The sequence below is a fragment of the Impatiens glandulifera genome, chromosome 6 (genome assembly GCF_907164915.1).
Source record: "Impatiens glandulifera chromosome 6, dImpGla2.1, whole genome shotgun sequence".
In the NCBI taxonomy this organism is placed as follows: domain Eukaryota; kingdom Viridiplantae; phylum Streptophyta; class Magnoliopsida; order Ericales; family Balsaminaceae; genus Impatiens; species Impatiens glandulifera.
This window is the reverse complement of record NC_061867.1, coordinates 54,632,106-54,656,153: the sequence shown is the minus strand read 5'-3', so window position 1 is coordinate 54,656,153 and position 24,048 is coordinate 54,632,106. Positions and strand designations below refer to the sequence as shown.

At 27.0% G+C, this 24,048-nt stretch overlaps 2 protein-coding genes across 2 annotated transcripts; one reads left to right on the top strand and one right to left on the bottom strand.

The window, feature by feature from the left end:
• The first annotated feature begins 15,079 nt into the window (after nucleotides 1-15,079).
• Nucleotides 15,080-16,246, top strand: LOC124942315 (GATA transcription factor 4-like). The gene is made up of 2 exons (XM_047482794.1): nucleotides 15,080-15,489; nucleotides 15,587-16,246. Exons 1-2 carry the CDS (start codon nucleotides 15,277-15,279, stop codon nucleotides 16,169-16,171), a joined length of 798 nt encoding a protein of 265 aa, XP_047338750.1. The 5' UTR covers nucleotides 15,080-15,276; the 3' UTR covers nucleotides 16,172-16,246.
• A 1,459-nt stretch (nucleotides 16,247-17,705) lies between these two features.
• Nucleotides 17,706-20,486, bottom strand: LOC124941532 (RGS1-HXK1-interacting protein 1). Its single transcript, XM_047481872.1, has 9 exons — nucleotides 20,167-20,486; nucleotides 20,032-20,098; nucleotides 19,867-19,944; nucleotides 19,720-19,772; nucleotides 19,470-19,553; nucleotides 18,463-18,515; nucleotides 18,331-18,395; nucleotides 18,200-18,258; nucleotides 17,706-18,104 (listed from the first exon to the last, which is right to left on the bottom strand). Exons 1-9 carry the CDS (start codon nucleotides 20,386-20,388, stop codon nucleotides 18,015-18,017), a joined length of 771 nt encoding a protein of 256 aa, XP_047337828.1. The 5' UTR covers nucleotides 20,389-20,486; the 3' UTR covers nucleotides 17,706-18,014.
• Between the last annotated feature and the right edge of the window lie 3,562 nt (nucleotides 20,487-24,048).

The following is a 24,048-nucleotide window of genomic DNA, read 5'->3' as shown; positions in this document are numbered from 1 at the left end:
TTCCCAAAAAATCTTAAAGAATCCCAAAAAAAAATCCATATCAAGCTTGTTATTTCTTTAGCAATTTTTATTTGCAAATAAATTAAACTGGTGAGATTTGATTAAACATGTGAAATAATATATATAAAGAAACTATATACAGAAAAATATTATAAATGCAATAATTAAGAAACACAAATAAACTCATTCAATTAGACCACACCTTAAAACATTCATCATTAAAGTTTGAAATATAATTTTATTCTAAAAAATTCTAGAATTATGATTCATTCAAATCATAATCCATCAAGCACTTTAGAGTTATTTTTACTACTTTCTTATATTTGTATTTAATATAAATAATAGTCTTATATTAAATCAATATAAAAATTCTATATTATTACCTAGTTGTATATATATCATTGATCAATACTCATCTTGGGAAAAGTAGAACTTATTAATTAATTTATAGTTTTAGTTTGGTTTCATTTGTCTTAAAGACTTAATTACTTCATTTAATACACCATTTGTTATATTTGACCCTAATTTTGTGTTTAAACATTTTAATAATTCTAAGTAAAAACATATTTTAGTATAGATTTAAATAATTTGATTATGTCCAGCACATTAACTTTGGGTTATGGAGTCATTAGGTAAGTTTATCGCTCAAAGAAATAATGAATGAATATCGATCTTCCATAATCGAATGACATTTCCTCTTAACTACATTATCGAATCTACAACATGGTTTAAACATTGGTCATTTTTTAATTATGAATTAATTATGAAATTGATTATAAAATAATCCTTCTTTTAAAAATGTATACTTTGGTCTAGTTACCAAAATACCCTTTAACACAACTTCTCAAGTACAATTAATCTTAAAATAATAATAGAATTAATGAAGGGTATTTAATTAGTATACATCAAGTTTATATTCGATCTTGCTGGATGGGTTTGAATAACTAGTTAAAATAATATTTTGTTACAAATATTGTTAATAGTAGCTCAATGATTTGTTCTAAAAACAAGTTTATTTAAATTTATTGTGTTTCATTTTCATAATTAACCTATGACCATATAATAGGATTAATTCTAAAAAAAAGACGCACGTGTATTGCAACTATTAATCAAATCATGTCATTAGGAAAATACACTAATTCATATGATTCGGTTGCAATAAATAGAATAATTTTCTAATCATTCTTAATTTATTTTTTTTGAGTTGTCTCTGGTTAATCTGGTCTATTTCATATAGGCTCGAAGTGTTTGTCCCTAGGCTCCTCGATGTGTTTGTCTCTAAGTCGATCATGTCGTTGTCTAACGTTTTTGTTTTTGTTTTTCTTATTATTTTATTTTTTGTATTTTAACTTTTTCATGTTTTATTTCGTTATGCTTAAATGAATATATATATATATTTTTATAAAAACACTAAATTTCCATTATATTGGGATTTCTATTAATCTCAACAATAGTGCAAAAGCAGTGGGTGAATTTTGTGGAATCAAACTATGCTTGCAAAACTAATATAATTGAAATAATACCCTGATAAATTAACCCATCAAACTAGTTCATTGATGTATTATTTAAAATATTTAAAGTCTAAATTTCCAATCACACTAATAAACCATGTAAAAAAATTTAAATTATTATTTTATAACTATAACTAATGATCATTTTATTATTATATATGATGGTATTTCCTGTCTTTTAGAGCAATTTTATTTAATTCTTCCTTCTACTCTAAGTTCTTATATTCCAAAATTAACTTATAAATTACCAGATTTGGTGAGTTGGTTTAGACAATGACAATTATTATATATTCAATTTAAGAAATTATCATAACCCAAACCGGTAAAGACTTCTACTTGAATTTATGACGTTTTTAGAAAATCGAATTTGATATTTTTCTCAAAAATTTATCATTTAAGCAAACTTAATCTGTTGCAAAGTATGAAATATTATTGTAAGAATGAATTTTAAATATTATTTTAGAGATATTATATCATAATATTTCCATTATAATTAGATAAGGTTTATCTTGACTTCTATTTTAGTTAATATTATAATTTTAAATTGGGTAAAATATATATATCTTGATGACAAATTGGGATGGGCCCTCCATTTACTTCAATGGTCCATTATGTCACATTTGTTATGTTATAATATATATTTTTATTTCAATAAATTGAGTACTCCATCATTTTGCTTACATTGTTCAAAATTTTCCACTTGTAAAGAATCAAGATCCACAACATTATGGTCAATGGTTATCATTTCTTTTTAAATATTTTCACATATATAAAACCTACCCACACTAGCCATAAATGAGAATTTTATTTTATTAAAAAATTTATCTATGAAACTAAATATCTCGAGTTTGATTATAACCTATGAACTCCCAAAATATGGGATTGTACGTGCTAACTTATATTAGAGAATAAATTTTATTTTTTTATAAAAAATAGTTATACCAAAAAAACTACATTAATTTTAATAATTAAAATTTCAAATTATTTAACTATATATTTTTAATTCATATAAATAAATGTAAAAAATCTAGCTTAATTATGGATGTTAGGAATGAGTTAATTTAGTTATCTATAAATTATATAGACAACTTTAATCCAAAAAAATAGTATAGCAAATTATTTCCCTTAAAATGTTTCTATAAATTTTAATTTTAGATATTTGCTTTGATTTATTTAATATTTTTTCGTACATTAAAATTATGAATTCGAAATTTTAAAATTTATTATTCAATTGTAACACTTAATTTTTTTTTTTATTATTAAATCACCTTAGAAGAGGAGTGGATCAAACCTACCTCGAAAAAAGAAATTTATACACTTAAAAATGTAACATAAATCCTCTAATTTATACACTTAAAAATACACCAAATACTACGTTAATCTACACGTTTATTCATAATTTTCTCAAGAGAATTTAAAGTCGACCCAAATATTTTTTAAGTAGACGAGTCTTGCCTTAGAGTACTATGGACATATTATCACTATATCTCTAAACAAACAAACAAAAACAAATCTCATATAATTGTTATATTCATATTAAAGTTCAACATCAATTTTAAATTGATTACTTCATTTTAAAAAAATGACATTAATTTTACTCATTATCAAATCAACTTATAAATTTAAAATTTAGATATTTCTATTTAGTTTATTTACATTTTTTATACACTTAAATCATCAATTCAACACTTCAAATTCAACATTTAATTAAACACTTATTTTACTTTGTATCATACTCATCTTTAGACTTAAAATACTATAGCTTTCTCTAGAGGTTGAATGACTATAAAATAAGTGTATTTAAGCCATTAACATAAGATAATGTACAAGATAACTTAATCCTAATAAGCTTAAAATGATAACATGGGAATTCTTTTATCTTAACCAAAAAGAAAGGAAGGGTTTAAATTATTTATAATTGGCAATTTGGCATGTGTATCTAACTTGTAAGGTAGATAACTAACATAAGTACATAACTACCATTATTGTCCAACCATCATTTTGCTATATTCAAGTATAAGCATGTTTATAACATGTTTTTATTTTAAGTGTCATTTATTATTTTCACTAAAAATATTTTAATTAAGACAATGTTACATAGAGAGGTGGGTTGTTATACTTTTCGTTTTATAATAATATAACACATTTAGAAATACTAATTAAATATATAATTATATTTTATTTTATTTTATGTTATTATCTCATTTAAATCAATATTCAAAATAATACTTAAAAAGAAAATATTTTCGAACAACTTTATCGACATTTATTCGTTCAAACTTAAACATAGATCCGACTCGAGAAAATATTTTTAAATAAGCTATTTGGGTCAAATTAGACACTTAGATTATGGACCTCAAAAGTCCATAAACTAGCCATTACTGTTTTTGTTATATTTTCCATTTTCTATTATGGACTCATATGTTCACTTTGTGGGCTGCTTTCATTTTGGTTTAGATTTTAATACATTTTCAATATTCTGGTTTGCTAGATTTAAAATGTCATTTGGACCTATTTAGAAACTGTTCTTTATTTATTTAATATTCAATTTAAATTAAACAAAAAAACTGATTTTGGAATTTAAAAATGTGAACAAATTTATTTATCTTCTTTTACAAAAATTTGCACCCTTTTAATCTTTATATATTTCCAATTTTATTGATGTTTCCAAAGAGAAATGGTCCAAGTATATTACTAGTTTTATAGTATATAAATAAAAATATCTTTATTATTATGTAATTTAAAAAAAAAAAAAAAATTCTCATGTCATAATATGTCGATTTACTTAAAAGATTTTATTATTTTTAATATAATGAATCATTTTTAAATAGATTAAATTAAATTTTTTTATTCCAATGGTTCAATTAATTCATATTTTTAATATAATATAATTTATTAAAAAAATAGAGAATGCTATAATAGTATTTTACAGCCATATTTTATTATAAATTTTGTACACTATATATTAAATATGAATTGATCATTTTTATATTATTACTTTAAAATTTGTAACTTCTGAATTTTAGGATTCACACTAACTTAATAAAATTTAAAAAATATATAATTATATTACATATGTAAGCTATTAAGTACTTTTGATATGTGATTTTATTAGATTATCAAAAACAAATTATTATCTAAAAGATTATTTTATTGGAGCATCTCTTTAATATGGCTTCCATTTTTTAATAATAATAATAATAATAATAATAATAATAATAATAATAATAATAGGAGAATAGTTGGCATGTGATCTCACCAATGAGTGCACGTGCATATCCGCATTATAGTACGGCCTCACGTGGCTTCACTCCGAAGTCCTATGACAAATTAACAAATGAGTCATTCATTTTACAATTTTATTTTATTTTTAACCATTATTAATTAAAAGCATTTTAAAAAATTCCCAAATAAAATAATTTTAATGCTAATAATTTTAATTAAGAGATTAAATATCTCGTATATTCAATTATAAATAAAAAAACATTTATTTTAAATTAAAATTAGAAGATTTATAACTATAAACTTTGATAATTTAGATATTGTAAATATATCTCTCCATTTTTTTCTTATAAATTACTATACTAATTGTTATTTTTATCTTTTCACTTCATGTTTTCAATAATGTTTTGAGATATTTTTATTTTCAAATTAAAATAATGTAGTGAACTTAAATGGAGCTAAAAATCAATTAGTATCTCAATTAAGATTACAGCATGTCTCAAAATTGTGAAAGTAAAAATATCCCTATATTAGTTGTTCAAGAGTGATTAGCTTAGTAAACTATATATATCCAACTATGGTCTTATTTTCACAATCTACAAATAACCCAACATTAAACAAGCTCTTAAAATAACCCGATCCTCAATACCGCTAACCTATACAATAATCTTAGAACAATGAAACTAACACGACAATTCAGTCGCGCCTTAGAAGGGAACCGGAGAAAATTGTCTAGCTCACCTCAACTTAGGCCGAGTATTATTTTTATTATTATTTAATGTGTTTTCTAAGTAAGGATATGTGGGCCACTTTGATAGAAAAAAGACATAAAAGACTAAAATGTTATGAATTTGATTATTACCGGAAGCATTTTGAATGAAATCGGAGAGTAATGAAAGTGAGGGTGTCATGTTAGCTCTTTTTATATTAAAAAATATATATTTAAGATGAAATCAAACAAAAAAAAAATATATATATATATATTCTTTATCTATCACTATTACTATTAATAATGTCATGTGATTGGGTAAGATATAAAATATAACAATCCCAATACAGAATAGAGGTAGTAAAAAAAGAAAGGCACAAATCTTGAATAACCCAAAATCATTCACATGGCAAAGCACGTGACGTGCTCTTACTTTGGGATCATAAAAGCCCCCCTATATCCCTCTCCCCATCATGTGCCTCCATCATGCCCTTAATTTCTCTCTCATCTTCTTGTTTTTGAATAATATATTTATCTGCCAAAGTACCCTTGTCTTTATTATATTGCTAAATTAATACAAATTCAATGGGAGATGCTATCTCCGAGGATTCAATTTTAGGGTCTCATTAAAATATAATTACAACCCTTTAATCCAATTCAATTCTATACAATTTTATTAAAATATTTGTTTATCTTCTAGCCTAATAGGAAGAGTTGATACCTTATGTCCTAGTTTACCTGAGGTCTTAGTTTCGAGTCCGTTAGACGACAAATTTTGTTCATCATCTGATTAAATTAGTTGAGTAAATTTACGGACTATTTGCTTAACCCGTGAGAATTAATCGTTCTGAATGAAAAACGGAATCGAGAGTTCTCACTTTTTTTTTTTACTAAAATGAGAAAGGAAATTCCCAAATGGGTTCAAAAAATTTATCTTATATGGTAAAACTCAATATATTTTTTTTTATTGTTATTAGGAAATTATGCTCTCCTTTTTTGAGTTCAAAGAAAAAAATTCTAAAAGGAATAGTTACAATGACATTTTATTTAAATCAAAGTATTTTTAGTAAAATATTATTATTTTGTGCAAGATTTTTATAAATTAAATTACATAATATGATTTTATGTTGAATCAAACTTGAGTTTGAAGAAAACCAAAAATTATCTTATATATATTTGAATCAAAAACCAAACTTGTAAGTAAAAAGTAACTGGAACATTATATTTGATATTATATAATAAAATAATTCTCGAATTTTACAAAATTTATAATATCCTCAGTCTTACTGAGGTTCTGGGTTTGAACCTGTTAGGCGACAAATTCTGTCTCTATTAAATGTTTAAGTGTGTTTGCGAGTTATGTGTTTAACTCACGGGGTGATTGGTCACACTAACTGACCCAACGTTTTAAAAAAAAATAAAAAATAATTATAAATTATTTTGTTTTTTTATAGTCTCTTTATCAGACTTGGTGTAACTTTAAAGATAAAAGAGGTGGGATTCTTATCAACTTGTTGGCTTGGACCACTTTGAGAAATCATTTAGGGTTAGTAAGTTGAGTTGGCAGGTTAAAAGTGCCATTACCATCTTTACATTATTTAATAATTAATTATTTTATTATTTTATTTGCTTAAGTGTATCAACTTACCCACTCATAATAATTTCATTTTCATGGAAAGTAACTAAATTGAAGTAGAAATTGATTCCACTAGTAATAATTTCATTTTTCAAAGGAAAGTAACTAAATTTAAGTAGAAATTGTTGATGTATGATGGTAGAATATTGTACTATTGACTATTGTTATCATGGTCTCATTTATAGAAATATATACTTTTTTTTTATTTTGCATAGAAGTATTAATAAACATATAAAATTATTTGTATTTCAACTTGCTTTTGTAAAATTGTTAGTACTCAAAATTTACATTAATTGATATAAACTATAATATGAAAAGTTCAGATAAGGGTTAAACTTTTTTTTGAGCTCTTTGTGTGCTATAGATAATTTATGTGATTACAAGTTTTTTTTTGTGTGATTATTGATGTTTTTGATTTCTTAGGTTTATTGAGTATATTTTGAATAGTTTGTGAAAACATTATCATATCTTGAATAGAACAATTTCTTGATGGGTTTTTAATTTTTATCATCAAGTTATGATTTAATAGTTTAATGAAATGTATTTATCCTTTAATTTTTTAATAAAATTAGTTATAATATTTTTTAATATTAAAAAAAGTAACATAACATCCCACGATCATACATTTCTTTTATTTAACTCATTTTTAAGTGTGAATTGGACTCGTGACATTTTGATATCTTAGAACCTTCTTAACAATTGAGTTACTTTATCGAAATAAAGTTAGCTATAACTTATAATTCAAAAACAAATTTCCACTTAAAAATAAGGTTTAGAAAAGGGTAATGAGGTAAGAAATAATTAGAGGGAATATAAAATAAGATTACCTTTGTTAGTATTAAGTACTAAGTACTAAGTAACTTTAAAGGTGTTTTAAAGGAATAAAGGACAAAGGAATCCCCAACTTCAGCTAAGATGTAAAGTAAGCATCTAAGCTTTAGAAAATACAAAGTAACCCAAATACTCCTCAATTTGAAATTTTCATCCTTAAAGAAAAATAGAGTTTAAAATATTTATTATCTCAATTCAATTCGATTATATATATATATGTATAATAATAAGTGATTGAATGAATAAGTATAGTTAAGACGACCCGGTCTATAAACCTGTGACGCGAAGGTGTTTTTCACCCCTTCTCTCACATAAGGGCGGTCGAGGCACTCTGAGACCTCTGTCTTTATGGCCGAGACAGGCGATAAGAAGAATCCGACGGGCTGGTTGAGAAGTAGTGATTAACGAAGAAAAGAATGGCTGAAAGATAGATGATACTATTTGATCAGGACGAATAAGTGGCCGTGAAGCATACTTCGGAAGAGATTGACTCTTCCCCAAGTCAGTTCAGTCACCAAGGGGAGGGCCCGCAAGTTTGAGGTATCTAATCGAAAAATATATTTATTTTTTATTTAACTTATATGTTACATTGAAAACATAATATATTTAAGTTGGTTAAATATTTCAATATTTTATTTAAACATAATTAATGAGATATTTTATTAATTAAATAGTTCATGAAGACTTATTTGTATATTTAACAAAAGTTCAAGGGCATTTTTTAAAAAAATTTCCTTCATAAGTGGTAACAACATCTAACATTGAATAATGGAAAAGGCACTTGGGCACCACTATAGTGATAGTTTGGTAGTAGTCTTCATCATAATATATTCGTTTTTGACATTTAGCTTATTTATTATTTAAAAAAAATATGTATTAATTTAAATTATGTGAAAGGTCATTTTAACATTATTTCATAAATATAATTTTATTTTAAGTTATTTTTGAATTTTAAGAAACTAACACGATTCTAATAGTAATTAACCCACTACCATTTATTAAAATATTTGTAGTGAAAATCTAACCAAAATACTTTTATTAAACAATGCTGTTACAACTTAAACTAATTTAGTAAGTTTATTTATTTGACTCTATTTCTTCATATGTTCTTAATACTTCTTATAATAAAAATGAAATGATACATTTTACATTTTATCACATTCAAACACAAACCCAAGCTCTATACTAAGAGGATAGGTATATTTATTATACAATTATCATTGGTTAAATTATCAAAATGGGACTCCTTACATAGAGGCGATTGAAATTTCAGACATTTTTTTTAAAATCTAACGATATAGATTATTATTGTTAATATTATATACTTTTTATTTACGTAAAATTTATAAATAATTAATCAAAACCCTCAAATTCAGTGAAATTTTGGTAGTTAAATTATTGAAAAATTATTTATTTATTTATAAATATCACGTAACAAATATGTTAATGTCATTTGAAACTATTAAGTTCGTTTTGTATAACTTTAACATCAAAGAGTTTCAAATTGTAAAATTTAAAATAAATTCAAAATCTAATAAGTAGCCTCAATTTTACCATTGGGTCAATCATGATATGTACCAACAAAGTATTGTAGTATCCTTGATCAAACGGAAGCTAATAAGTAATTATGAATAAAGAGATCTCTCATTAATAAAGGATTAATTAACTCACAATCATAGAAAATTTAATAACCATATGAAGATTTTACAGGATTCAATTCGCAATCATAAATACATTAATGGAGAAATCCAAATAAACTTTTGAAGTAAACATTTGTTACCAAACCTCTTAACCGAATTGATGCGTTAATATGGAGATATACGAACTACTTTTGTGTTAGTTTTCTTTTATTATTAAAACTTATATATTGCATTTTTGTAACAAATTAATAACTTTATTTATTAATTAAAATACTAAAATATTTATATTTTATTTTATTTAAAAACAAAATAATTTTATATTTAATCTATTGAAACCCAAATAACATAAATTTTATAAAAGATCTTTTCTAAAATATTCAATAAAAATCTCAAATAACCCAACATCAAATAAGCTTTAAGAAGACAAAAGAAAACATGTTAGCTTGACTTATTTGACTTCACTACAAAAGAAAAGGGAAAAAAATGTTGCATTAGTTGGCCTTACTTGTAAAAGCATCATCTACAATCATAATGAAACAAAACCATATTTAGGTTAAATGGATTAACTCAAGCTTGACCCCTAATAATGATCTTGAGAATTAGACATGTGGTTAATAAAAACATCTTCTTTTAACCGAATCAAAGGAAGTGCACACAAAACATTTAATCAATGGTATCTAAATAAACTATTTAGAGAAGAATAATGTTAGCAATATATGATCGAAAAAAGATAGTGGAGTCACTTCAAATAGAGCACTATAATAAAGGCTAGCATATTTCCTTTCTTCCCTTCATAAAATATCAAATAACACATGTTGTATCGACCAATGTATTTTTCGAAAAAACTTGTAAAAAGATATCTGAAAAATAACCATATCAAATTATCTCTGTGTCACTTGTGGCTTGGCTTAGAACTCAAAAGATTAACTTTTATTCAAGATGTATATTACTCTAGTTGGTTACATATCAATTAAGGTTAATACTATTCTAACAAATTACAAACCCTAGATTATGGTTTATTACTTCATTTGTTGAATGTGTTTTTGGCACGTTATTTTCGAGGACGGACTAACTCATAAACTAACAACCTAATTCGTGTATACTTAAATAACGGGTCATCGTGTTGCGAAAACTTAATAATTAACGAAGTATTATTTATTATATATAGATTGATGAATCCATATTTTACATGTTACTCCATTACTTTCTAAATCAAATAAAGATATAATTAATTTGAATAGATAAAATTAAATGATGTTCATTAATTGTTTCATATAATCTCACTTCACTCCGATTAAGAGAGGTAATGATGATGTGGAACTGTCCACGCTGGCAATAGCCTTTTTAAGGAATGGACACGTCAGACAATTATCCTCCATTGTTAGTACCTTTTAGTCATGTCCAAAAGGCCACTGTACGAATTGTACTTTTGTGAATTTAGCACCCCCCACCTATATTATTAGTGTCCCTACCACTATTTTAATATTTTTTATTTAATTAAAAATAATTAAAACATTAGAAAATTAATAATTATAAATAAAATGATATATAGAAAACATATAATTGTTTTTTATGTTTGTCAAAAACTAATTACATTTTAAGTCTATATAGTTGGTTCATTAAATATAAAAGTTATCTAGATTATGATGTAAAAATTAATTTGGGATATTATTGAAATAAAACATTTTTTAATTTAAATTTTGATAATTTAAAAACTGAGCTAGGTTGTGATTAGAATTAAGATTGTACAAAATAATAGACCCAAATAAGTTTTCCATGTTTTTTTTTTTCAAAATCAGATGGTTTTTTTTAAGAAAGTTAATACTATCATTTTAATTTAAAATATTTTTAGTAAGAGTAAAATAATAATAATAATAATAAAATTATAAATTATTTAATTGATTACTTTGAGACATGTTTTTTGATGGAATACCAAAAGAGAAAAAAGGACCACTTGATAAGAATGAAAACAAGGTGTAATCATCAAAATGGAATATTAGTAAAGATGAAGTATTGTACAATGTTGGATGAATAATTTAGTATTTTGAAGATTATAAATATTTTTACTTACCCATCAAATAATTTTGTGGTAAGAATTGACTTAAAAGATCAAATAATTACATGTTTAATTTTAACCGAAAACGCTTTAAATGAAAGTTATGGACCATGAAGGTGGGATGTCATACTAGTTTTCATTAATTCATAAAAAAAATTATTTAAGATATAAAAATCCAAATAATCTTATAAAAGTGATTTAAGATATCTACTAATAACATTATCGAGTGAAATAATCTTATATAAGAAAATTAAAAATTTGAGATTCAATTAATAGTACTATGAAAGACACAAATGGATTAAAGTGAAGTTATAACTTGGTTATTATAATTTTAAGAAAGAATTTTTTTTTATTGAGATAACTTAAATCATAAAGTGATTTTTTTAATGATGTAAAAGTAATGGTTTCGACTCTCACTTAAAATACTTTTAAGTTAAAAAGTTAAATGGGCGAACGAACCATTAGAGTTTATCTTTTCAAAAATAAAATAGTATTTAACATAAAATAGTGTTTAGTGTTGCTAAATAATTATTTAATATAAATGTGATGTAAATAAAATTTTGTATTTTTTTTCTCAAAAACAAATAAATAAAGTGAGAAAATATAAAAATAATTTAATAATATTATTAAGAAATTTCTATTTTATTTATTAAATCAATCTTTCTCTTTCTTTTAGACTGACAGCTGGAGACAGCTATTATCTTAATTTTCTTTTTACTTTATTTTTTTCTCAATCACATGAACGGATGGATGTAACTGTACTCATTTATGATAAATCTAATCTTGACCGTTAATCTATGTGGTCCCCACCGCCTTCTGATTTAGTTACTAATTAATTAACTAATTAATATTATCATGTGATTAACCTATGTTAATTAATCTTATGCCCAGATCAATTTTTTTTTTAATTCAGAAAATGTAAAAAATTAAGAAAATAAAAGATATATAAATAATCAATTAAGGGTGTCGGTGGGGACTCTCTTTCTTGTCTAGTGGCAAAATTTCAATGTAGACTTCCCCCACCTCTGACCTATCCAAAATAAATAAATAATTAGGCTATAGTTTAATTAATAAAAAGAAGTAATTTTTTTTTAACGAGGGTGAATCTCACTCATTTTTGTGGGTTAAACACATTATTTATAAATATATAATCAATTTAACTAGACGAACAAAACTTATCGTCTCACGAGCTTGAATCCATGACCTGAGAGATGCCACGTAAGGATGACAGTTATAATTCGTCCCGCAGGTTCTGATCTGAATTGCCCTATAGACATTTTTTATGTTATTGGTCTCGATCTCACACTAAATACTAATCAACACTATTAATATATATCATTACCAATATATTTATTTATTTTTATATTTTATAAAAAAAATAAGTTTTTTCATAATAATACAAATATTCGTATAAAAAAAATCATTTTTATTCTATGAAATCGGAAGGAACAAAAAGATGATAATAAAAACAAATTCTCAAAAGTAAAATGAATGGTAAACGCATTTTTCACCCATGGTCATCTTTAGGTGCTAGGAATATTCATCTATTTTTACCGTTAAAAAGTAATATTTAGTTGAGGGACATAATTTAAGAGAAAAATTGCAAATTTCTCATTGTTATGATTTCACACTTAAAATATAAATGTAAAAGTGTCAATAATTTGTAATGAAATGATAAACATGACCCCATTATTGCTACTTTTAGAAACAGTTATATGGACTTTTTTGAGCTTCTTTAGATGGAAAAAATATATACACTGAAAAACAAAATTATCAAAATAAAAACCAACTAAATAAAAATAAATAGAGTATAAGAATTAATTCATTTAAAGGAATTTTTGTTTAAAAAATAGGTATAAAAAGTATTGTATAAGAGAAAAAAAGGTTTCCATTATATGAAAATGAATTTCCTTATAACTAACTTGATTTTATTAAAAATAATTTAAATTGAAATGAGAATCAATTTTATTGTTATATATCATGTTCCTTTATTTTATAACAATTGTGAGGATAGAGATTTTAAGTATGCAAATTAGTCAAATTTGACTATTATTGTCATATATGTCATAAAGGGGTAAATATGAACTAAACAAAGTCAACAAAGCCATAAGTACAAGTTTTAGAAATATTTTTATATGCAAAATAGATATTAACTCAAAACTAAAATTTTCAAAATAATGTTTTATAAGGTAGTTTAAAAATAAATTAAGTATTTTATCATCCAATTATTATTTATTTTTACAATAATGTCTTAATTGTCATTTTGCAAATATTACAGTGGATGAGTATTTTTTTTTTGTATCCGAAATAATTGAATTAATTTTTTAAGCATTTACACTTTAATTTATAGCGTTTTTTACATCAATTAAATGAGAACTTTAATATCTTAATCATTTTTATTTTACAATAGTTAAAGTTATATTAGAGTAAACTATTATAATAAAAAATTTAGATGAAAATTGTTTTAGTATAATAGTTTTTTTTACCAACTTTCCTTTTTATTTCTTTTTCCATATTTGTGCTCATTCGCTATGTTTTATTTATTAAATTGTACATAGTTTTCTAAAAAAAATTATCACTATTAAATCACTCATTTAATCCATTAAAATACCTTACTTAATTTTTATTAAATTTAAATTTTAAGTACAATAAAATATTTTTTATTAATTAAAAATAATTAAAAATCCAAATAATTTATTTTTTATCAAATTTGTTTTACCGAAACCCTTTTATAACTAAGATCATACTTCTTTAAGACTTCTTAAAAACCCCTTACTCTATATAAATCATTGTTGTGTTCTTTAAGTAAAGTATATTTATGACACAAATCATTTTAATTTTATTTTTTTTCATATGCATTAACATTTGTAACATTGGGTTAGAATTGATCCAAAATTTTGAATGATAATAAAAATGTTGTTAAAGCAACCACTAAAATTCTATTGGTAATAGAAAACCTAATATCTCAAATTTAATGCTCACTATCAACTACTCTACAACAATGAAAATCTTCACTTGAACTTCACTTCTAGTAAGAATGAACATGAAAAAATTAAATTTTATGTAAAAAAATGTTTAATTAACAATTTTTTATGACCCTAATTTGTTTCGAGTGTGACAAGCATGACCCATCGCGGTTTAAACATATATCCCACAAACACTAAACCAATTTAACGCGACTACCCGACAAACTCAAACAAATACATTAAGAAGTCTAAGATATCCCAATTGTTTTTGTTGCCTAAAGGAGGGGATGCATTACTCATCTTTAAATCATAGAGATTTTTGTAATAATGAGAATTTGATGAACTTGACTCAATTGGTTTGAAGTGAGAATCAATCTACTCAAATCAACTTTTTCAAATAAAATCTTATCTAGATGAGTGAAGATGAAGATGTAAATGTGATAGGTTACATGATAGCAACAATGCAATCCCCTCACCCTTATTTCTCTCAATTAAATTAAACCATTCCCATCCCCTTCCCGGAGAAGAGAGACAATCTCTCTCCTCTTCTCAAAGAGAAAAAATAAAAGAAAGTTAATAGTCAGTCCCCCCATGTTACCTTTGCTCCCATCACTCTGGTATTAATCCCCTCCATTCATCTCTTTCATATCTCTCCATATCTCTCTCCATATCTCTCTCCACATCTCTCCAACATTTCACCCAAATATGGATATCTACGGTCTATTGCCGGCGCCGGAATCTTTCCCCATAGACGACCTTCTCGATTTCACAAATGCAGACCTCTTCTCTTCCTCCACCACCACAACCGCCGGCGCCGGCACCGGCACCACCGATACCCATTTCACTCCCTCCTATACCAATATCAATCCAACCCATAAAACCCAATTCACAGATTTCACCGACGACCTCTGCCTTCCGGTGAGCTAATCAAAATCCACCCATAAATTTACTTCATTTCATTCATATTTCATAATTGATAATCATAACTTATCTTATTTTTGTTGTGTATAAACAGAATGATGATGTAGCTGAATTAGAATGGCTATCGAATTTCGTAGATGATTCATTTACAGATTTTCCAATTAACGAACAACAATCAAATATGGGTAATAATTATCAACAACCCATTTCAACATTCCATAGCCGATCTAGAACAAAGAGATCAAGAGCAACTTCAACTAGTAATGGATGGGTAATCTCATCTGAACATGAACTATCCACCGGAAAATCCATCCCCTCGCCGGAGCAACAAGACTTGGCAAGGAGATGTACTCATTGTGCATCGGAGAAGACACCTCAATGGAGGACTGGACCACTTGGACCGAAGACTCTTTGTAATGCTTGTGGTGTTAGGTATAAATCAGGTAGACTTGTGCCGGAGTATAGACCGGCGGCGAGTCCTACTTTTGTTTTGACTCAACATTCGAATTCTCATAGGAAGGTTATGGAGTTGAGAAGACAGAAGGAGATTGTTAAACAAGAACAGAATGAACAGCAATTGTTTCATCATCATCATTTTGAACAGTATCATCATCATCATCAACAACAGAAGAAGCAGGGGCAAGAACAGGGGAGGTTGAAGAATTTTGAAGTATGTTGATTTTGATTATTTGAATTTATGGGTTTGATTTTTTAAGACGTAATTGTTGTAGTTTTTAATTGAGAATTGGTTTTACTTGTTCAATTTTTCATTCTTGATTAATAATGTTATATCTGTTATTAATTAATGGGTTTCTAACAAGTTTTAATTATTGAATGGATATGTTTGAGGAGAAGGAAAGAGATGAAGTTAGGGTTTGCCTTGAATGTACGGCATAGTTCAGTTTTCACGTGGATGGGTTTTTTTCTATTTTATATTTAAAACACTTTTTTATAAATAATATGAGAAATGTTTTTTATAATAAAGAAAAAAAATTATACATTTTTCCTAAAATAATTAAATAAAATGAATAAAGTTGTTTGGAACGATGACGGTTTTATATCAAGAAATTCGATAATGGGAAGGTGACGATAGTAAGGAGTTGAGAATGATTAAGTTTTATCACGATTTAGATTAGTGGAGGAAATCACACACCAAGCTAACCGCAAAAGAAATGAAAGAGAGCACGAGAGATCAAATTTAATAAGGTGAAGATTGTCAAGAATGATGAAGTTTTTATGCAATGTTGCAAAAAACAAAATAGAGCAAAATATTGGAAGTGAAACTAACGGGATGAAATGTCTTGTCTCAATGGAAGTGAAACTAATGACATAAAATGTCTTGCTGTCTATTGAGAGATCAAATTCAATGAAGTGAAGATAGTCATCAAGAATGATGAAGTTTTTATTGTAATGTTGGAAGAAACGCAATAGAGCAAAATATTGAAAGTGAATCTATTGGGATGAAATGTCTTTGTCTAAGTGGAAGTGAAACTAATGACAAGAAATCTTGCCTCTACTGAAAAATCAAATTCAATAAGTTAGAATGTAGTCGTCAAGAATGATGAAGTTTTTATCGCAACATTGGAAGAAACGAAATAGAGCAAAACAATGAAAGTCAAATTGACGGGATGAAATGTCTTGTATCAATTGTTTTTTCCACGATAATCGTCAAAACCCCTTGCACATTAAAAAAAACACTAAAATCACAAAAGATAAATGAGCAAGTTACCATTTTCGGTGTCTTGAAAGCCGATACAAAGGCATTATCTTGCTCTTTACTTGAAAATGTAATTTCATTAAAGAAACACAATTTATGTTAAGACTTTTAGCACACACACAAAATCCATAAGACTTAAAAAATTCATTGAATCGAGAAACAAAAGTGTTTTCAAATAGAATTATCCACTTGTTAAGATAAAACTGTAAATAACCCATTAGACCAACTCATATAACGAGAGTCCTGTTTTATTGCGAGAGTCATGTTTTAGAAACCGAAGTTCACGAGTTCGTTTTTCACTAAAAGGCCTTTAAGTTGAGTGGAAAATAATGTCTATGGGCCGTGTTATCTTCCTTTCAAAACAAATAAATTTCTATAAGTAATTATATGAAGGGTATGAACACTCTTTTTTATCATTAGCCATATAAAACATGATAATATTGGCCTTCATTTTTCTTAGCTTGTTGACTCTCTTTTGTTCAATTGCATATAACTATCCAAACACAACTTAAGAAATAAACTCAAAGAGGCTAAATGAAAATCCTCATCACTTTCTTCTTAGGTTAAAACAAAACAAATCCTTAAAAAAATCAGTTCAAAGCAATTGATGATTGTGTAAAACATAGTACACTTGAGAATGTTCTCAAATAACTCTATTATAAAAATGGAAAAAACGATTTACCACAAGTAGACTGTTTTCTCCACCATTTAATGCGCTCCATATAGTCGCTAGCAGCTCCAGAAGTGTTTGCTTTTGTACCCATGAAAAGGGAAATTATTGGTTGAGTTTTAACATTTTTTGTTTTCACACTGAAATCCCATAGTCGCTAATCTTGGAGACTTCCTTCGATAAGGCATTCCTCTCTCGTTTAGCCTCTTTAGCAAGTTTTGTAACCTTTTAACAGATAATTAGAGAAATTTACGCAAAAGATAATATAATAATCAAGTGGTTTATATAATTTTATCAACAATGTTATCGTTTAATCTTACTTGTGATCGAAATTGAGATGCTTCCATCCGAGGCAGCTCTCTTAGAACTTCTTTCAAACCTGGTGAACCAACTCAAACAAATGAAAAAAAGAACGAAATAAAATTAAATAAATTAGTATATACAAGTATACCTCCTGCTTGTCTTTCAATTTTATACGCGGATCGAATGAGACTTTGGATCTGATTGCCCGCTTGTCTGAAAAAACATAAATTAGTATATAAAAGTAGTAATCCTTAAAATTTCAGAAAAAAATAAGACAAACCCAAGTTTTGTCCTCCCACGTTTCATCTCCTCCTCTGCCTGAGTTGCTGCCTTCTGTATTAGGATATATTACGAGTAGAATAAGGATATTATGATAATTAGTGGGTTAGTAGCTTATAAAATAGTGAGTATGTATTATTTTGGATAGTAAATAAAATGGCTTGAATCGATTTATATCCAGCTTAGTTCTACGTTTCAACTAACATTTCTTCAATTACAAAACAGATATTATGGTTTCAAAGGACCAGTCACACAAGGACATGTGACCAACAAATAAGAAGGATTAGATTAATAAGAGTAACGATATTTATAAGCTAATCAAAGTGATAAATTTGAAATAATAAATCATTATCTATTACTAATAATTATCTGCTAATTAACATGATTATCCTACTTAATATCAGTAGTGGCCTCGAGGTATGAGGTACCCTAAGCGGAAAAGTATTGTTATTAATAAAAGTTAACTAATCTGGTTGGTTAAATATAATGTTAATGTGTAATATGGTCTCAGTTTCAAATTCTAGCAGTACATTGTTTTTTTAGGGTGACCCTATGTGGCCTTACCCTATGGCCAGCCATGATTAATATAATCTAATCCTTCTAATTTGTAGGTAATGTGTTCTAGACTCCTAGTTTGTCCCTTCAGAACCCTAATCTCTATTTTGTATCATTATGCTAGTCATTTATCTAGAGTTAGCAATAGAATTATCGAACAGTCCTTCCTAAGAGACCAAAGGGTAGTAGGATTCCCACTAAAAAGCACTCAGATTGAAGTGGGGGATAGTGCTATATTACTCCATAAAACAAATCTTAGTTTTCATCCCAAAAGAAGTAATAGAACAGTACTGTAAGTTCTAACACTGGTTCCATAAGTCATGTTTCAGAGTGAAGAAGTAATAGATAAACTTTTCCTACAAAATCATATACATTATCGACAAAGAAACTCAAGGAATCGAACTGAAATTCCCATAAAATAAAAGTATAAATGAAAAACAACACAAAGTTTACCTCCAGCTTTGTGCTCTCTAACTTCAGAAGATCAATTGACTTTTGGAACTCTTTTACTTTAGCATCAGCTCTAGCAAGCAATTTCTAACCAAGAACGAAAAATCCAATTAATCGATTCATTTATCATGTACTTGCTACAAAGTTGTTCTACAATGCAATTACAACCCTAAATGAATGTGTAAGATTGAATATGAACAATACAGTCAACATAGGATTTGAAAAGGAAAACACAACTACGAACTTTATATACCTCTTCACTCACAAGCAAGCGCATGGTACCATAATACAAGAATCGCCTCGGCCCTGCAGGATCATAATTTATTAACTTGAAGCATACATTAATCAATTTCATCAATTTTCTAGGTCATGATTCAAGAATAAGAGTTTATGAACATACTCTTAAAAACCAGTAATCCCAACCCTACAACAGCAGTCCCTGTAGTGAATGGATACGATGCAGCAATAGAAATACCCTCTGCAAACAAACAATTGAAGTTATAATCTCAAGATCATAGCAGGGCCAGGGACAGGTTATTAATTAAACAACGAGAAGAATACAAACCTTTGACCTTATCAAATGCTAAATCCTCATATGCAACGTATTCAGATTTCACATCTTTCAGAGAATCCTGTTAAATTAGACTATATTATATCTATCAGGTTCAGTGTTTTGGAAAGAGAAAAGAGAGATCGTTACGATTGTTTGCTGGAAATGAGCAGAGCCGGTTGAAACGAAACGATTGATTCGCGATGTAGTGATGGAGATTGCAGAATCTAGGGTATCTTCGGTAGTTCTTTGAGCTATGCGTGCTTGTCGAACAGCGTAGTCAATCCATGGAATGGTCTCATCTAGGGTTTCAGATGAAAGGTTGATGTGTGGTGGAGATGTGATCGGTCTTTCTTCCGGCGGTTCGGACATTGTCGCCGCTACCTTTATCCCGTCTTTCTCAGCTTCTTCCTTCTGTGTATGTTTTCGGGTCCAAAGAATGGGTCTGTAAAATGACTGGATCTCGATACAGGAACCCGAAACAACGAAGTTGGTGTTTTCTTTAAGAAGGTATATATTTTATTCTAATCTCTACGAGTTAAACATAATTATCGATAAAAACGAGTAGATTTTATTTATTTTTTATCGAAATAGAAAAATTCCCGTATAATTTACCCGAATAAAATTATAACAAAAATTTTTTTTTAAAATAATTATAATAATAATATATAGTCAATGTTTAAAATTCTTAACAAATTACGAATAATATATTAAAATTAAAAATAGAATACTCTCATTTAACATTTTATTTATTTCGATATAAACCTTATTTTCTGACATATCTCGTGATCTTACTTTTCACTTTGGACTATCAAATATATAATTAATATTTTTTAATATTTAACATCATGACCTCACACTTTGGTTAATCAAATATTTAATTTATATTTGTTTAACTATTTTCAATTGTTATCGACCTATATTCATCGGCAAACAACATCCCAATCACACTTGATTAAAATCTTATACTTGTTTTGTTAGGTTACAAGTTTGAAACATACATATAACTTTTTGAAGTTTATGGATGAGTCGACCCACAATTCGACTCAAATATCTATTTACTCTCACATATATATCCAAATTAACCAAAGTTCTCGACCCGATAATCCGGACACTTTGAAAAATTAAGCATCATTATATATATAGATTAGTTAGTTAAAAAGTTGAACTTATATTGTTAAAAATGTCTCGCGTTAATCAAATTTGGTGTTGAATTAAAAATATAAAGTTTTATTAGCCTAGTTGGTTAAGAAGTTATATTTGTTTTTGTTATGTGCAAGTCCGAAACATACATATATCATTTTTAATTTTATTTTTAACCGTCTTAATTTATGTGTAGGTCAACCCACAATCCGACCCAAATATTTATTTACTCTTAACATATATATCCAAATTAACCATATATATCGACCCGATAATCCAGATAGTTTAAAAATTAAGCATTATTATATATGTATGAACAAATAATTTAAATTGAAAAAATTAAGAAATTACGAAGTATTATCGTTACCTAAATAATAAAAGAATAATTTTTTTGGTAGGCTTGAGCCTAACATAGATCCGTCCATCTATGACTATATACATTCTCAACCAATTTAACTAGGCGAAAAAACGTATAGTTAGACAGACTCAAACTGAGATCTCACGGAGACCGGAGATATTCAATTTTTTTTCTTGCTAGATTAAAAAATAAATCTTTATAATTTTTTTTAAGAACTGATCTACATATATTATTTTATGTATTAATTTATTTATTCATTAAAATATTAACCAAAATAATTTTTTTTAAATTATAAAAATAAAAAATAATACAATTGTCATACCTTTACTATAATAAATTTGATTGAATTAGTTTAAATATTAGATATTAAAAAATGATTAGTTTTATAAATATTTAGATCTTACCATGTTTTTATCATATCATTAGAATTTTTTTTTATAGATCATATTAAATAAAAAAAAATTAAAAATATTTTGATTGACAAAATAAAATTTAAATATTTCTAAATAGACTCATAATTTATCTTTAAGTTATTTAAATAATGAGAAATGATACAGACAGCTACGGGAGAGCGATTCTCCCAGCGACTGTCTACGTGGCAAGCCACGTAGGCCCAATAAAAAAAAAATCTAAAAACCCAAAAGCCCAGAAGCCCGCCCTTTCATCTTCCATTTGCCATTTTCATCTTCCCAAACATTTTAGGTTTTCTCTCTCTCTCAAGTTCATCTGCAATTCTAGCGATTTACAAACGCAATTGATTAACTCAACCATCTTCAACATCTTCCAAGACATTCACATATTTCTCTCTCTTTCTCAAATCCATCTGCTTTCGAATCCTAGCAATTTTCATCGTCTGCTCGCGTTCTTTAGAGAAAACCCTAACATTAATCATCAGAGAAAATCCATCGTCTGCTCGCGTTCTTCGTTCAACACAAAATGGTAACTTCTTCATCATTTTTTACTTTAGTACATTCGGTTATATAATCTAATTTGCGACATTTTTGTAATGTTTAGGAATCAAATAAACAAGTGGTTATATATGATGCTTCTAAGAAGAACGAAGCAAAAAAGACGAATACAATGATTGAGATGAAAACAGTGAAGAAGAAGAACGAAGTGAAGAAGAAGAATAAACAGAATTAGGAAGAAGAACGAAGGTAACAAACGAACAACAGTTAACTGCATTGTCTAGTTGATTTTGTTAACTACATTATGTTTTATTTATGCAATTTCATGTTTATGAACTGTAATGAACTATAATAAACTCCAATGTCATGCTACATGAGCTGCAATGTCATGTTTCATGAATTGCAATGTAATGTTATATGAATTATTTTGTCATGTTATTTCTGTTAACTGTATTGTCCTATTAACTCTGTTAAATGCATTATGTAATGAACTGTAATGAACTCCAATGTCATGCTACATGAGCTGCAATGTCATGTTTCATGATTTGCAATGTAATGTTATATGAATTATTTTGTCCTGTTATTTCTGTTAACTGTATTGTCCTATTAACTCTGTTAAATGCATTATGTTTCATTTATGCAATGTCATGCTTATGAACTGCAATGAACTGTAATGAACTGCAATGTCATGTTACATGATCTGCAATGTCATGTTTCATGAATTGCAATGTAATGTTACTTGAACTATTTTGTCATGTTAGGTGAACAACAATTAGGGGTGAGCAAACGGGTAAACCCAACCCGTATTACCCAACCCATATTCAACCCAAATTAAATTTACCCAACCCATAATTCAACCCATATTATTTACTAATATGGGTTAGGTATGGGTTGGGTAACCCAAATTATTTTATTTTTATTGTTTTATTTAACATGTATTTGACTCATTTAACACATTTTTATTCGTTTAACACGTTTTTCACGTTTTTGACATTTTTAATACGTTTTTCACACGTTTAACACGTTTTTGGCACGTTTAACACATTTTTGACACGTTGAACACGTTTTTCATGTTTTTGGCATGTTTAACACGTTTAACACGTTTAACACGTTTGTGACACGTTTGACACGTTTTTGACACGTTTGACACATTTGACACGTTTTTTCACATTTTCAACACGTTTAACACATTTTGACATATTTTGGCACGTTTAACACGTTTTGACACGTTTAACATATTTTTCACATTTTTGACACGTTTCACACGTTTTTGGCACGTTTTGACACGTTTAACACATTTTCCACGTTTCTGACACGTTTTTTCACGTTTTCGACATGTTTAACACATTTTGACACATTTTTGGCACGTTTAACACGTTTTAACACGTTTAACATATTTTCACATTTTTGACACGTTTCACACGTTTTTGGCACGTTTTGACACGTTTAACACGTTTTCCATGTTTTTGACACGTTTTGACACGTTTTTTCACGATTTCGACACGTTTAACACATTTTTGCACGTTTAACGCGTTTTAACACGTTTAACATATTTTTCACATTTTTGACACATTTCACACGTTTTTGGCACGTTTTGACACGTTTAACACGTTTTCCACGTTT